We start from the raw sequence: 17,948 nt of genomic DNA on the forward strand, positions 1-17,948 counted from the left end.
ACAGCATCATATTGACAAAATTACTTTAAATCTTTGAGGTACTTTTATCTAAAATAAGAATAAAATAAACAATGCTATGTCTCATTTCTTATCTTGAAATGGCTTAAGAAAACAATATTAAAATAGGGATAGTTTATGATCTTAATAGCCATTATTTACTAAGATTGCTAAATCTTCTTCATAAAAGTGCAATATAAAACAATGCAAAGAGGAACAGAAAAATTATTAAAAAAACAGCTGGGCTGAAACAACCTGCCAAAGGTTTCAAAAGGTCTGTTATCCAGTTAATTTTACCATTAGAGTCAAGATCACACTTGCCTAAAGAAAACATGAAAAATTCACTTATGGGTGTTACCAGAATGATATGATCTCATCGAAATTTGACTGAGCCAGAAATAATGAACTTATAAAAGAGGCCAGATTCTGCCTTCCTTATTCATGAGTGAGTCTGATGCAGTAGAAATTCATCCTTCATTTCACTTTATCAGCTGAGAAAGATCTATCTCACTGAAGTACTGCACTCAGGAGTTTAAGGTAAGAAAAATTTGGCCCAAACACTCCCAATAATGCAAGATACAATCTACACAGGCAAAGCAAAGCTTTATTGATAAAAGCAGTTTTATGCAAATTTTCAGCTACAAATTACCTCTGAAGATTTGGTACTGCAATGTTCAGACATCTATTTAGAAATACTATTTTGTTCTTTTTGGATGATGATCAGATATCTTATTAGATAAAGCTTTATTCATGTGAATCTAATTATTCAGGTTTATGGTGAGTTCTTTCCTGTCTGAGCTTCTTGCAAAGCAACTTCAAACTGTTTCATTTTCTGAACAAACTGAGTTTCCAAACAACTTATGCTAGAAGAGGAATAAAGTAATCATCAGGAACTTAAAATACTTTGGTCTTCCAAGTCCTCAAAGGATTTAAAATACAGAATTTAATTCTTCTTCTCCCTGCTTTGAAGTGAATAATTTTTAGCAGAAGAACTTAGCCTGAGGTTTCTTCAGAGATAGTGCGGTATGCTACTCTGTATAAGAAATGGTAACAGCTTAAAACCTTACCAAACAAAGGTAGTCTGAAGACTTCTGTCTAAGAAAAACATCATAAGAAAGGAATCTTTTCTCTGCAAAAATTGATGTTTATTGACCTATTTACAGGTCCTAAATCTAGAACTGCTGTTTTATTCAAGTGACTAGACAAGGTGGGAGATGAAAAAGTTGAGAAAAAATAATCCATGGGAAAAAGGCTTAGATGTGAAAACCTGAAACATTCTTCTTACATAATTTTAATTACTCTTGGTCATTTTACAGTTACTCACTATACTCATTTTAAAGGAAGTCAGTTTAAGAGAAGATCATTAATACTAAATAGGCTTCTCTCATTTCAGTTACACTTCTTAGGAAAGAAAAAAATAAAAGGCAAATTATCGATTTTAGGAGTATTTTTAATTCTAAAATAATCTGAATTAATAAATTCTGAGATACTCCCAAAATTTCCTGAAAAAATCCCAAAAGCTCCTCCTATAGTAAACATTTGGAGTATATTAAGCCTTAGACTTAATACACTCCATTTGGGTGTCTATATCCACCTCTTTACATTTAAACTCTTACCATTAAAGGTGATGTGATCAGCACAGTTTATGAAGCCACAAATGTGGTTCAGTTCACCCAAAGAACACATCTCTGTGTAAGTCTATATGCAGCTGAGTAGGGACTCAATCTCCTTTGATTGCAAATGGGAGCCAAGACAATCAGCTCATGTGGTGTCACACAGAAAGACATAATTTTAGGTGCTGCTGTTGAATCCCGTCCTTGGGTTCAAAGCAGTCAAAACTTTTGTTTCTGCTTTTCTTACTAATTTTTTGCAAAGTAAATATCAAAATGAAAATGGAGATGTGAGTTACATTTAGTGATATTTCATCAAAATACATAAGAAAATTACAAATAAATAAAACAGTTTTTACTTTAAGAAATAAACTTTTCAGCAGGAAAAAAAAAAACATAAACAAGAGATCTACTCTAGGCCACAGAAGACAGAAAGACAACTACTGAATTTCTATTATTTTTCTCCTGTAAGGCAACAATACTAATGAATATAAATGATCTTGTTAAGAGAGTACACATGTACTACTTTAGAACTAAATCCTCATGAGCAGGTGTTCCATAATAAAAAATGTCAGAGCTCATTGAAAAGTTAGGAGAAAAATTTTAACTCTTGGAAGAAGGACCTCAACAGCAGAGAGGCATTATAATAAGAAAACTATTAATACTAAATATAAAGTAGCTTTCCTACCTGTGTGCAGACAAATTACTGAGGTGCAGGGTGTATTTTTCTTCAGCAGACAACCCATCCATCATGAAGTAAAAAACATGAAAATTACTCTGGTTGAGAGGCTGGATAATGACACGAGACTTCTCCAACATGTATGTATAAATCCTAGCTGATTAAGAAACAAACACATAAATTCATCATTATACTGATTGTTCTGAACTTAAATATCTTAAACCATTCAACATTGCAACAGTTAAGAATAAACAATATTTCTTATAAAATTATCTGAGGGGAGCATATAAAATATTGTATTACCATTCATACTCATGGTTTTCTATATTAATCACGTATAAAACCTAATTCCATTAAAATTGGTGGAACAAACATATTACCTTACTTACTGTTTTACATTACCATTAAAACTACTTAGTTTTAAAGATACTGATGTTGATTTGTACCAGTTGCTGTATTTGGCAAGAATTTCTGTGACAAGCTGTTAGTCATCTCACCAAAGTGTAGCCATCTGAGCACTGGCATCTATTCTAGCCTCCTTAACAGAAAGATGGAAGACAGATTCAAGACCTCTTGAAAGAAACACACTTGGAAGCATTTCTTCTTTCTCTGCTGGTAATCAAGAACATGGAAATTAACAGTTTAGATTAACCACCTAGCTTCTAGATGGCTACAAAGAGACAAATCCTCTGCAGAACTGGTTATCAACAATCTCACTAACCTGAGCCTGGGGAAACATGGGCATCTCAGAAGGGCTATGATGACCTGGATAAATGAGAAGCCATGTGAATCAGCAGTCTGGGAAGGAGGTGAAGGAGGTTGAATATGAGTGAGATTTGCCTACAGAAATGCAGCTTACAGGATCATACATAACCTCCGGCCCACTAAGATTCTGAAAGATGCAAAGCACAGAAGCAAAGGAAATACTGAGCCCTCAGATCCATGCGCCTCTTCACAAGATAACAGGCATTTTGGAGATATCCATGAAGAGACAGGGGGATATTCACCATTTTGGGCAGCTACTCTTCAGCTCTCCCCTGGGAGTAGAACACCCCATGTTTCCAGATGCAAGAGACTAAGAGAACAAGGGAATGTCCAACTGTAGCTAGAGGTCAGGGCCTTTCTGGTCAGTAGGAACCTGATCCCAGTTCCCACTTACCCAACTGCTTGCATACTTTATCTCACCATTACTTAAATAGTAGCTGTGGTGCAAAGACCAGAAGCATGTCTCTTCACACACAACTCAGCACCTCCACCACATGGACACAGTCCATTTTGCTGCAGGTTTAGGCTTTTTAATGGCAGAGCTTTCACAGAGCCTTTGCAAGGATCCTCACCCTGGAAAGGACTGTTGAGTTTAGAGCATGAGGTGTACTTCTCAACAATGGAGGAGCTATATTTTTGAAACCCTGTAAGCAGATGAGAATATTAAACTATAGCTTCCCATAGCCTGGCTTTCAACCAACTCATCCAGGACTCCTTTCTTTATGAACTGGAAGTAGATCTTGAACATATAGTGACTGTAAACATTGGTGCGTGCATCCTGCAGCACAGCAAGTATATTTTCTAAATGCATATCACTCATGTCTTTTTAGAATTTTTCTCTTTTTTTAGTTTTTTAAGATGTCTGGGATTAAGGCGTTGTTTTCAGAACCAGTTTTGGGCTCACAGGTGTTGACCAATGCAAAGTGAAACAATTTGGTGAGTGAGAGTGTGTATCAGAGGCACGGTAGTTGCATTAGCCTAATGACTAGGCCAGCAGGCAGCATGTCATGCTCCTGTCACCATACAGTTTCTAATGTCCACAATAGCTCACTCACTGCTAGGTTGGTTATTGCTATATCATCTGTATCTGTCTGGTCATTTTAATTTAAATTCCACCTATCTTCCCATCTTTTGAAGTTCTTTAAATTCCTGTCTATAATACTGTTGAAATAAACACAGCAAACCTGAGGTTACTTGAAACAGTATGTATGAGGGAACAAAACCTTTGAGATGAGAATACGGCTGAAAGACAGTGTAGACTGGAGGGAAATGAAATGGGTGAAACTTGAACATATTGTTTTGAGAGAGGTCTCAGCAGCTAAATTATGTTCTTGAACTAAATATAACTATGCAGGGTCTCTCAAAGAACTACTCTGCACAGGCCAAACCATCCTGGACACATCTCAGTTAAGGAGTACAGAAGGTCAGCGGTACATTAGCCAGGGACATCCTCTATGCTTTCTTTACTTAACACCACAGACGTGGCCTGATTTTGGTGCTGGCGACCAAAATCATGCCTGGGATTCTGGAAAAGAGACAGTAGGACTGACAGAGAGAGTTGTATGTCTGACTTGCTGAACCAAGGAGACATGATCTGGCCCGTTTAATCATCCCACAAAAGGTAGTAGTGAACTCTATTATGGAATCTATATTATGAGAAATTGTGTATCATCCATCTAATCCTCTGCTGCTACTCTACAGAAAAAACTAAAAAACCAAAACCTGTACTGGAAGTGAAAAGGCACACTTGGGAAATCATGTATGTTTCTGGCTCCAGTACCTTTGCAACACATTATAAATTGGAGCAATGCAATCAGGCAGACTGGCCCAGACACACACTTTCATCAGAATCAATCATTACCCGGCTGTCATTCCTACAGGGTAAAACGGAAGAGATGACCCTGAAGGATGATTTCCATCTTTTATTGTGCTTGTAACTTATTTCTCAATAAAACTAATCTGACCATCAATTAATTTGAAAAGAGTCCACTTCAAATCTTTAATCACATTTTGTGTGCAATATTCTTCAATAAGGCTGTCATAACCACCACTTCAGGTGTTTTTAACATTCATTGATTAATAAAAGCAGGAAAAATGTTAGCAAAGGTCATCTATCATTTAACTTTAATGCTGGGCAACATCACTTATTCAGATGACACAAATTAATTCAGCCCTTTCCAGGTACTTCAAGTCACCTGCACTTTAATAAGGCTAAATACATTTCATCTCAACTAGCATCTCCTGCAGTTGGAAGAACTGTTAAGAAAAGCCAAGCTTCCAAACAGCAAGAATCATACACAGCACATCTTAATGGTGCTAAAGGAGTCATAAAGAAAATTATCATGGTAGTACGCTTTTCTACAAAGTGAAGTAGGTTTGTTAATCTATGTGTGAAATTAAAGGGAGAAAATAATAGAGTTCCTAAGTGAAGTCTGTCATTTTTGTGCAGTGGTAATTGTGCTTACAGGCACAAACAGATTTGTACTTCCTTTAACTGCTCACTTGATCTACTCAACAGCTCCACAGTCAGCAAGCAGATTCTGTATTAAAAGTGGGGCCAGTGAAATCTGTCTTTCAGCTGTGCATTCTTAGAAACTACATTGCTCCTTCTCAAAAATCATGCTGTCCTAAACACAGCTATTGTTAAAGACAATAACATTTGTCAGTCCACTTCAATGCAACTTAAAAAAAAAAAAAAAAAAAAAAAAAAATCAGTCTTTCAAAAAGTGAAGACTGAGAAAACCAATGCCTGAAAAGCAAGTCAGAAAATTTTGAGATTTTGTTTTCTCTTCCTAAGCTTCTTTTTAAGTAATCTGAGGAAATTTATAGAGGCATTAATTTTCATCTTAGAAATGATATCAACTTACCTGAAGGACCATTCTGGGAAGAAAAAAAAAAAAAAAATCAGCCTTTTGCTACTATGCTGTAGGAATTCATCATTCTCTAGGAATGATATTAATTATTTTGCCAGAAGATCAATCTTTGAATTCTGAATTTATTTTAGAAACTTAATGAAATGGCTGGTCTGTAGTTTATTCTAAGTGTTTGTTCTAATATAAAACCTTTTACTACATAAAACCTCTTCAGATATCTGTACTGGCTTTGAGTAGAACCACACTAAAAGGCTCCATCCTCGTTTTCAAGACATCGTGGCAAAGATACAGTTTATGCTAAAGAAGGAATCAAACCTAATATTGAAAATTATGGGGAACATTTCTGTTATTTAGGTATAATTTACTTTCTGCTAGAAGAATAATCCTTATGTGACAAAAGTCAGAGCATTTCCAGGGTCTAAAAGAACTTCAGCATGAACAAGAAGCTGTCACAAACTTCATCGGTGTCCACTGAAAACGCAGGGAGTGCCGTCTTGAGCTTGCCCTCCATCATAAAAGGGTACACACGTACTTTGCACGTCCGTCCCTCCGCAAATTGTTCTGGATCTCCACCAGTAAGATCTGTCTTTGGAGGAGTTTAAACCACCTACACCCTTTGATGGAGGCAGTCTAGTGTCACTTGGATTTTTGTTTACAAATCAGACAGATTTAGCCCTGTTAATATCAATGAGTTATAAAATCACGGCTCAGCAAAATCAGGTGCTCTGCATATTTAAATTTTTAATTAATGTTTAAACAGTGCAGGACAGTAAATACTGCTGCAAATGATCTTGCAAAAATACAGAGAATCCCTGGGTGGAATTTAAACTTGCCAAACACAATATGCCTGATTCTTTTCTCATTTATGGGGGTCTAAATCTGGGACAATTTCACTCAGAAGTGATGTTTAGCAGTGGCCGAGAAAAGGCAACTTCTACTACACAAATCAAACAGCAGGAATAATTGCAAATTTCAGAAATATAGAACACACTTCTACTGCTGAAGTAAGGCTTGTCTCTCTTGACAGTAAATTATGTAACTTTTGGCTACCTTAGGTTTGGTAAGAATAATTGATACAATTCCTAAATAATTGGGGAATAGCAGGGTAAACAAGTTAATGGACCTGACTACCCCTACATTTTCTCATTTAATGCCTGTGGCTTGAGAATGATAAAAACACAGAATTAGTGTACCAGAAAACTGACACAAGAACCTACTTAATTGATTCTGTCACAGGCAATGGATATGAATTAAACTGGAAGTTCTGGGTAAAGCTGTTCATAAACCCACGCCCTGCAAACACAATATACTCAAATTAAAGATGTGCAATACAAAGGATTTATAAAATGTTGTCTTTGGGGATTGATCTTTATTTTTACAAACTCAACTGAGATGCTCTTCAGTCCATGCTAATGTATATATAATTTTGCTTTCCTCCCACAAGAGCTTATAAATGAAAAACAAAATCACAAATTTTTAGTTTTGAATTTCCTTTACAATTATCCTACATTCGTTATAAAACAAACCAGAAAAAAGTGATAGTAATTTCCCATGCAGTGACATTTTCCCTGAAGAAACTATCATATTTTCTAGAGTATAGTGAACTGTAAGAAAATGTAATTCCCACTATGAAATATTCCCAAATAATTTTTTTAGGAAATCCTTCAGAAAGCATAAACACATTTAAAATTATATAAAAAAGGGAATAGATTTGGAAATGTTTATCTAATGGAACCTAATTTATTTGGAACAAAAGTGTGTCTTGCCATACAGCTTCTCCATCAAGGAAGAGCAGTGCAAGTCGAAAACTCTCTATGTGCAGTTATTTCTGCAGACATACCTTGCTTTGACACTGAGTAACTTTATGATGACCTGTGTGGACCGGAAATTAAAGCTCTCTCTGACTGCTTTTGAAGAGCAGAGTTTTCAGAATCAAACTGAAAGATTGCTCCATTTTCTTGTATTTCTTTTTATGTCGCACTAATGATTGCTTACAAGGGATTAGAGACTCACATTTACTCTGAAAACAAATTTCACACTATCTTGCCTCTAACAAGAATAAACATCAATATGATTCCTAGTTGTTTCAAAAGAAGTTCTAAGCTGTAATAAATTACCTCCGATTTCAGTATTACAGAATAAACTTGTTCATTTGTTTTTCACTAAACAGATTATATTATCACGCAGTAATTTAAGGGATACTTAAAATACCCAACACAATATTAGGTAAAAGTGCACAACTCAATCCCTTTTTAACTCTTCCTTCACAGCGTTGCACTACACAGCTCTCTCAGTTTGTTGATCTGTGAAATAAAGCGAAACATAATTTCCTGGAAAATATGAGGAGTCTGTGGTGTCCACTTGTTTCTTGTCCTTCCCTGCCACCTTGTGGTTGCTCAGAACAAGACACTGCTCACGCCTGACAAGTGATCAGTTCACACGCCATGAAACCTGTTCCTCTGACACTGCCTAATCCCCCGTGCCTCTTTCACAAACATGGACAGCCCTTGCTGTCCAATTCTGTGTAGGGCACACTGGGATCTCTGATCTAACATTCTGTGCATGATATTAAAATAAACAAATTAAATGATACTTACCTGCAATTAATGTTTTTTTTCTCTCACAAAACTGTAGTTCAAAATACTTTATAAAACAGCTGGAAAAATCATTCAAGGGTGTTTTAGCATGTCCAAAGGCCTCCAAGATACAGTTTACCTGCAAAAATTAGTAAAGAAGCAATAAGAGAGGAAATAAATAGGAAGATATTTCAAGAAACATCAGTGAGGTTTGCTCGGGATTAATAAATGGGGGAAAAAAAGAAGACCATTTTTCTTCTTGGTATTTAAAAAAATCCTTGGCAGTTTTTTTTTCCAAAATAGGAATTAAAGTAAGACAGCTCAAAAAAAAAAAAAAAATTCAAAAAAGCAATGTCAGAATAGTGGAAGTTGTAAGTGAAAGGGGAAGACCGTGATTCACATGTGAGCTGCGTCCTTACCAGTAGTTTGGATATGAGTGACTGGAGTCATATTGCTGGAACTGGCACACTTAGTAAAAATATTAGAATCTTTGAAGACATCTTATGATGTCAGTCAATACTAATAGCCCAACAAAGGAATTTACAAGTTTTATATAATGTCAGAAATGGCATAAATTATTGATTTCAAATAGAATTACTTGAGGATTATACTAGCGAAAAACCAAGGAAAAAAATAGATTCAGACATTTTTATGGCATGTCTCACAAATGCATATCCATGTTATGCTTTCATGGTCACAGCCATTGTATTTAGCTTTTTTTGTGCATAGTTAGCTGCTCACACCCCTTGTACTCTGACAGGTTCCCTTCAGAACTTTCTTCTGTGCATCCTTAGAAGTTGATTTCAATGTGGTCCATGTACACTGTTGTTCTGACATCACCGTTTCATGAAACTGGATGACCTAGCTGGGGGGGGGGAGGACGGGGGGGGGGGAGAAGAAGTCTGTGGAGTGGCACAGATAACATGTGATTCAAACCACAAAGAGAGAAGCTCTAAAAATCAAACCCTTCACAATTACTAATTAAACCAGCCATCTGTGCAGTAGGTGGCAGCAGAAAACTTGTCAGCCTAGTTTAGGTTCCAATTCCACCCCAGTAGTGTTGTTTAGGATGTACTTGCTCTTTAGACTAATTCAGCACCTGTGCAGCTTTATTAATTTAATGGTGCTATGCATAACTGCGACAGGAATGAGTCCAGACTATTCTGTTCATTAAGGCACCTTAAAAGGCAAATAAATTAGAATCTCTTCTCTATTCACTATGGGTGAGATCTGATACATTTGCCTTTAGTATCTAAAGTCAGATATCCCATCTAAGCTAGTTGTAAAGGATCTTTCTATAACCAAAATTTGTGATAATTCTCTTCCACCTCCATTGATTAAGATCCATTGATAGCTGTCTCTGACCTGAGATCTGGGATGAGAAGTTTCATCAGGAAAGGTAATTTTTTAAAAGAATTTGAATTGGCAATCCAGGATTTAGCATAATTTAAAATGTCAGTATGAACCTTTATAGGGAATTAAATATGGATATATGGAAATATATATTTTGAAAATTAAATATGACTGAACAAATATTCAGAACTCTTACCTGTTTCTTAAATATATTTAGTAGACAAATATTGAGCCATATAACTTTGTTCAATCCTTGCAGTTTTCCTGCAAGTTTACAGTTGCTGTCTTGCATACTATTACTTCAGATGTCTCAACACTTATACCGTCCACAAAAGCATCACCACACCATACAGGCAAATTTATTCATTTACTGAAAGCAATTAATGCTTAAGAAACAGTTCCTTATCACAGAAATGTCTCCTATTCACTGCACCACGGATTTTCAAAGTCACCAAAAAAGAGAAACAAAACTGCCTCCACTTTTGAGATTTCTCTTATCACATCAATGTGAGCTTAATCCCATTCCCATTCAGGGAGAAAAACTTCCTTTGACTTCAAAGGTGAAAACAAAGCATTTATGAATTTCTACAGAGCAGACGCCTTTTTCTGTACAGTTCAAATATCTCTGCCTATCCAAGAGGCCAAGGTTTTGCTTCATTCCACTCAGTGATCAGAATGATACTTACATGTTTTATCTTCGTATCAAAGGTATTTCTGCTGCAGCTGGCTCTGCAAGTGAGGTGTTTCACTATCTGTTTGCAGGCTTCAGTCTTCCCAGAACCACTTTCTCCACTGCAACATGACAGGCAAGGAAGAGAGGGAGGAATCATTGTTAGTTTCACAATTGAAATGTTATTTATATTCTCTGCTAGCTTTGTTTGAATGGATTTAAGGTACCTCCATCAAACTTTCATCTCAAATAACAGAAGGTTTATGGATGACAAATTAAGAACAGAACACAGGAGATAGACTGACTGTCTATGTTCATGAGGGCTGTCAGAGCTGTCAAGAGACATTGTCTTGTACTACTAGTCAAGCCAATCAAATCCAATGCTTTCAAGCTTTTTTGAAGGTATTTATAGCACAGATTTTATGTTTTCCTTTATCTTTTGTCCGGCAAAGGAGCTCACTTATGCTGCCTGGTTCTCTTTGCAGATGGGAAAATTACTGCTGTGGTAATGATGGGGAATCAGAAGAAATGGAAAGTGAAGAATACAATAGGAAGAAGGGAAAGAAAATAAAAACGGAACAGTAAGGAGAAGGAAAAGCTTACTGATTTTATAACCTGCTCAGTTTCTGAAATACACTCTGACTTTAGTGATTCTCTCTGGATCATTGTGATTTCTTGTTTGTGATGTGGAATAAATATCCGAAAGAATGAGAATCTCTGACAGGCAAAGTGACCAAAGTAAATAAGGCAAAAGGAAATAGAATGACAAAGGTGGAAAGAAACAATAGAAAACTGGTGGGATGGAGGAAGGAAGAAAAATCAGCAGGTGCATTTTAAACATGAAGCAGGAAGGAAAAGGAAAAAAGAGATGGAAAGGATTAAGTTAGTGAAGTCTGATTAAAAAATTAGGTAAGAATTTCTTACTTGAATTATGAGATGATGTTTTCTTTACAGACAACTGAACCAAATAAAATGTAATTAGATGCTCCTCCTTCATTTATTCACTTGATCAAATTTAAAAAGCTGTTTATACAACAGCCACTTAGATTTTTCACAAGTACAATGGATGTGATGGCTGGTCAATCTGTTATCTGCATATTTTAGTTTCTGAAAATGAGAAGGCAGCAAAATACAGTAGCTGTCTCGCTATTCCTTTATCTATTCAAATATCACTTCAAAGGAGAAATCAATTAAAAAGGAAGAAACAAAAGAGGGAAGGACAAAAAAGAGCTCCATACTTGAATAGCAATGCACCATTTAATCTCATTCAACTCTCATGGGACATACATGCAGCTTGGTGAATATCCTATTGTTTGCCTGGCAAACTTTAGTCTTACGTGACATGACAGATCTTGTCATTACTATATGGGATGTTTCAAACTGCTTTTGTCTATGTTTTCCATGTTTCTATATCAAGGTGGAGGCTGACACTGGACTTCAAACTCCTGCTGGCATCAGTAGGAGGTTTATGGTCCAAGACTGCAATGGTTTACAATCTGCCAACATGTTGATGTATCTGATGAAATTCAGCTGTGGGTCCTGAGGGAGCTGGCAGATGAAGTTGTTAAGCCACTATCCATAATTTTTGATAAATTGTGGCAGTCAGGTGAAGTCCCTGCTCTCTAGAAAAACGAAAATATTAACATCCATTAAAAAAAAAAAAAAAAGTAGAAGACAGGCAACTACAGACCAATCAGTCTCTATTCTATGCCAGGGCTACGGTGTTGGTGGACAGGGGCAGAGCAACTCACATTGTCTACCTGAACTTACGTAGTGTTTGACACTGTCCTGCACAGCATCCTTGTCTCTAAATTAGAGATTTGATGGATGGACCATTTGGTGGATAAAGAACTGACTGGATCATCACACAGAAAAAGTGGTGTTCAACATCTCGTTGTCCATGTGGAGACCAGAGATGAGTGGTGACCCTCAGGGGTAGGAACTGGGGCGGATATTGCTGAACATCTTTGTCAGTGACATGGACAGTGGGATCAAGTGCTCCAGCTTGCTGATGACACCAAGCTGTGGGGTGACACCTTATGCTGGGAAGGGATACCATCCAGGGACCTTGACATGTTTGAGAGGTGGGCTGATGCAAACCTCATTAAATTCAACAAAGCGAAGTGCAAGGTCCTGCACCTGGGTCGTGGCAACCCCAGACACACCTACAGGCTGGGCAGAGAAGTGACAGAGAGCAGCCCTGAGCAGAAAGACTTGACAGCAATGGTCAAAGAAAAATTCACCATGAGCCAGCAGTGTGTGATCACAGACCAGAAAGCCAAGATAATCCTGGGCTATATCCAAAGCAGTACAGCCAGCTAGTTGAAGGAGCCAATTTTCCTCCTGTACTCCATTCCTGTGAGTACTGCATCCAGCTCTGGTGTCCCCAGCATAAGAAGGACATTGAATTGTTGGAGCAACTCCAGGGGAGGGTCACAAAGTTGATAAGAGCATCTCCCTATAGAGACAGGCTGAGAAAGTTGGGGCTGTACAGCCTGGCGAAGAGAAGTTTGTGTGGAGACCTCATAGCAACCTTCCAGCACCTGAAGGAGGCCTACAGGGAAGCCACAGTGGGACTCTTTGTCAGGAACTGTAGTGACAGAAAAAGGCGTAATGATACAAACTGAAAGAGGGGAAGTTTAGGTAAGATATTAGCAAGAAATCTTGTACCGTGAGGGGAGTGAGACACTGGAACAGGTTGCCCAGGGAGGTTATGGGTTCCCCATCCCTGGAGGTGTTCAAAGCCAGGTTGGATAAGGCCTTGAGAAACCTGGTCTAGTGGGAGGTGGGAGGCCCATGGCAGCAGAGGTTGGGACTAGACCACCTTTAAGGTCCATTCCAACCTCTTCACATTCTATGATTCTATGTTATGTGAAGATCTAAACTAGGAGGTCACAAAGCCATGTTTAAACCAGGTCTAAGAGCAAATGGAATTGTGTAATGTCAAGATGGTCACTGTCGCAACTAATATGAAATTAGCAACTCTCCAGAAACGACAAGGTTCTCCTTAAGGGCACTATCCCTTGGTCAGATTTTCAGCTTCTGACTCTGAAAGAGTTTCAAAAGTCAGACGGTACTTGATGTCACCCTACAAAATATGCATCTCTGCCCATGTAATGATGACTTCACTCTCCAAACACTAACTGTACCATTCTGCCTCTGTTCTTAAGATCCAGCATTAGCCTTCATAATGGCAATCTCCAGATTCCATGTTTCTTTGCCTGTTGTCACTAACAGGAACCGAGAAAAATTGAAACAGGACACTAGTCCTCCCTTACAGACAGGATATTCCTCCCTTACAGACATTTCACAATCTTGGAAATAACAGATCTTATACTGTATTATCCAGAAATGTGGAGATACTTACAGCTTTTTACCAGCTAGGCTCGTAGTTCAATGCCTTAGAAAGCCTCAGGCAGCCTAGAGAGGCAGCACGGGCAATCCAGCATTTTAGTAGCTCTGAAAGCGGTAAGTGTATCAGCTGCAAAGCTGATACCACCAGCAGAAGCAAAGAGGGAGAAATATAGCTCCCAGCTTGCCTAATTTCCTGCAATTAGAAGCTTTCAAAAGAAACAGAAAAATCAGGCCAAAACCAGCCGCTGTAACAGAAAGTTTTTCCAGGTTTCAAAAATCTTTCTCACAACTGGAGAAATTGAGGGTGGGGAGAAGGGATGATAAATAAAAGTTGATGTGCCTCTGTTTTCAAGAATTACAAAGCAGGCATGCAACTTAAAATTAAAACCAGAAAAAATGACTTCTTAAACAAAGGAACTGGAGTGTTCACTATGAGTTTCCCCACTTAAGCATTAATTTGCTTCACTTTTAACATAAAGCTATGTGTTGCTTTTGACTGCAAGACAAATGTGGCCCAGCTAACACGACCATGCAAACAAGCAAAAGTGGACAGTTTCTGTCCATTTTTGAATATTTCTTCTCAAGATTCATGTTTTCTGAACATTGCAGGAACTCAGCTGCAAAGATATGACATACTTGGCTCAACTCTTAATTTTACAGTCCTGCCACGGGAGGTTGTTGATCAAAATGATTGCTACATTACTGTTCAGGGCTACAAAATTCACTAGAATGTGGTTGCTGAAAGAGAGACACAACATGACTTAGTTGTTCTGTACATTTCAATGGGTTATATTCACTTTCAGTGAAATACAGATTGAACTGCTGAGAAAAAAATGCTATGTTAGGAAAAGTTTTAATTGTTGATACCATTATTTGGAACATTTGAGGCAATTTAACAGTGGAAAAGTAATTTGGTACCTTGTACCAGATCTTGTTTATTCCATTTCATTTGAGGTTGAATAAAATTTTTTGCAATGTCAGTATTTTTTCTCTAGAAATTCAATGCTGCTTAGAGAACAACTCCTGTTTTCTCTTTTAAATAAGTGTTTCATCACTATATTTTTCCAAATGTGATTTACAATATGAATGTTGGTTTCTTATTACTTTTGTTTGGATTGACTTATCAAGGTGTAGGGTAAGTTAGCAACAAAGCAGAAAAGCATTCTTCTGCACTAAAACTTCCTTAGAAGGCAATATGGAACAGACAGAGAAGGCTTATTTCACGTATAACAAAAAGGTTAAATTAGAAACAGCGTACTCCAAAGGAAAGGAAAATAAACAGAGAATTTGAAACCCTATTCTCACATAGGGCTTTAGGCAAGTTCCATGAAGTTTTCTCACTTTATTCCTTCTTTGGCTTTCCAGCTTTTTTTTTTTAACTACCTGATGGAGGGCCTGTTCCCTACTATTTCTTTATGAATATTTTAATACAACCTTAATTACAGGTCTAATCTGTCTTCAAATATTATGAATAATTTAAAAAATAAGTTCTATTTTGACATAAAAAATTAAAATCTTAATTTGTTAGGAAAAAGTCCAATTGAAAGTGTGAAAATACAAAGCCATGTGAAGCAAAGAACACAAGACATAATATACCCAGGAGGAACTAAAGAACTACACTCATCAAATCCATGGCATTTGGATTATCATACAGCTCTTTTGCTTTCTTGTGCCAGTCTAGCTGGGCTGCTAGTGACACCCACGCTGGAGAGCTCCATGTGGAACATGTGCTTGCTGGACATCCACGTGAATGGCCTGGCTGTGAAGAGCTGTGGCTGGAGTTCCAGCTCCCTTCGTGGTGACTCCCAAACCCACAAAGCCTGTGTGAACACCCCAGCTCTGAGACCACCACAGCAGTTGGTCCCCACCGGGTTAAAAAGTTATTGGATGGAGAGGGACTTAGGCAGACAGAACCATCACATGGAAGTAGTTAATCAAGGAAGCCCAGGTAAAAGAGTCAGAAAACAGCCAGCTCCAGGCAATTTTTAAGAATTGCTTTCTGCAAGTACTGAGAAGTACCCGCTTACTCTTACTTGATGCATATTAGGCTGGTGTGTCTATACCTTTATGATTTCAGAACACTGGCCCATTATTGGATCATTATTGTTTGGTAAGCAATAATCCCAGTATAAAGAAATTCTACGAATCATCTATTTAGGGAAAATATGACAAAATATTTAACATGTGAGGAGTATTTGAGATAATAAAAATGACAGGGTTTTATTTTTTGCATTTCATTTTCAATTCTGACCAAAGGTACCACACTCAGAACTGCAGAAATACTTAATGAAAAGAACTTATTCCTGCAGTACTTGAACTATAACCAGAAATGATGGAAAACTGCTGATGGAATGTGTTCATATAAGATTTCCACCAGATTTAAAGGAAGACAGGTGTGCTGTTTTGCATGAATTTCTGAAACAAATCTCTTATTGTACTACCCCAAACAGTGAGCATTACTACTCCAAATTCCCATTAATATAGTAAGATATATCCAGGGAAGAGTGACTTAAGTTTGCACACTTTTGGGGGTCAGAATAATTTATTTCTTCTCCATTTTCTGAGTATGTAAGTGAGACACTGAGTCTTGCTCCCAGTGACTGAGGTTTCTAGATTTGAAACAAATATGTGCAAGCAAAACTGTTAAACATAAAAGAGTGGGTTGTGTAATATCAGTAATGCTATCTATAACTGATCAATCTTGCATGTTAGTTGGAAATTATATTCTTAAAATTAAGCTAAATTGAACAGTGTATTTCTAAACAATGTTTTAATACAAATCTGTAACTGCACTTATGATATATGGAACTGTACTTTCAAAAAAATAAATATTTTTTACTTGATCAGAATGGCTTTGGTGATGCTAAACTGAGGACATCCAAAGCTTTCAATGCATTCCACTGTAAAACACAAGGATTTCTCTCCATTCCAGGTTATTTGGCTTAAAAATGTGATTTCTATCACAACAGAATCATTGGGTATTGACACTCCAGTCTGCTAAGAAGTTAGACCATTTCATTTTATGTATTCATTATGATTTTTTGACTCACAAAATTAGCCATCAGCATGCCATAAATCTTCGGTTTGATTTACTAAGGATCCTTAGCTTTTAACAAGTCTATATTTAGGCTCCCTAGACAGCTCTTTACTTATCTTGTCAGTGCTTAATGTATTTTCATATCCTGAAAAGCAAGAGCAAAATGCAGTCAGAAGGAAGCTAACCAAGAAAAGTCCACCTACTGGCTACTTAAGACATAACTAATAACATTATTTTATTCTGTAACTTCCATTAGAAGTTTATACAAAGACAGCTCTTGGTGTTAAGTATACAGGAGTGAAGCTGGCTTGCTATAAACCGATAATAATTGTGAATAACTGATAGTAAGTTCTTCAGTGATTTGGCCAAATGCTTCCCTGTTGTAAAATGCTCAGTTTCAGTGAGTGAACTTTTGCTCAGATGTGAAGTGACTGGGGAAAAAAAATTTTGTAACATGGTAAGAAATTTGGCTGCACCTCAAGTCCTGTGTCCAGTTCTGGTCTCCTCACTTCAAGAAAAACATTCAAGCGCTGGACAGAGTCCAGAGAAGGGCAATGGAGCTGGTGAAGGGTTTGGAGCACGAGTTCTACAAGGAACAGCTGAGGGAGCTGGAGGTGTTTAGCCTGGAAAAAAGGAAGCTTAGGGGAGACCTGAGCACTCTCTACAACTGCCTGAAAGGAGGCTGTAGCCAGGAGGGGATCAGCCTGTTCTCCCAGGCAACCAGTGACAGGACAACAGGAAATAGCCTCAAACTGTACGAGGGGAGGTTTAGGTTGGCCATCAGGAAGAATTTAGTCTCAGGAGGGGTGATTAGACATTGGAATGGGCTGCTCAGGAGGTGGTAGAGTCACCGTCCCTGGAGGTATTCGAGAAATGACTGGACATGGCACTCAGTGCCATGGCCTACTTGACAAGACAGTGTTCAGTCAAAGGTTGGACTCGATGATCTCAAAGGTCTTTTATAATATCATTGATTCTGTAATCCTGTGGATTAAGTTTAAAGATTCAGAAAATATGAAAGTAAGTAAAGTGTG

The 17,948-nt window shown here is 37.5% G+C and overlaps 1 protein-coding gene across 1 annotated transcript in view; it reads right to left on the reverse strand.

The window, feature by feature from the left end:
• MYO16 (myosin XVI) overlaps positions 1-17,948 on the reverse strand; it is a gene marked incomplete at both ends in the record, with an annotated part of 287,015 nt that overhangs the window by 139,363 nt on the left and 129,704 nt on the right. Inside the window, 3 exon segments of the mRNA XM_082277664.1 lie at positions 2,296-2,443; positions 8,522-8,639; positions 10,540-10,645. Of these exon segments, the coding sequence (XP_082133790.1) occupies positions 2,296-2,443; positions 8,522-8,639; positions 10,540-10,645 (372 nt within the window).

This window comes from Coloeus monedula, assembly GCF_965178545.1.
Source record: "Coloeus monedula genome assembly, chromosome: 3".
NCBI lineage: Eukaryota > Metazoa > Chordata > Aves > Passeriformes > Corvidae > Coloeus > Coloeus monedula.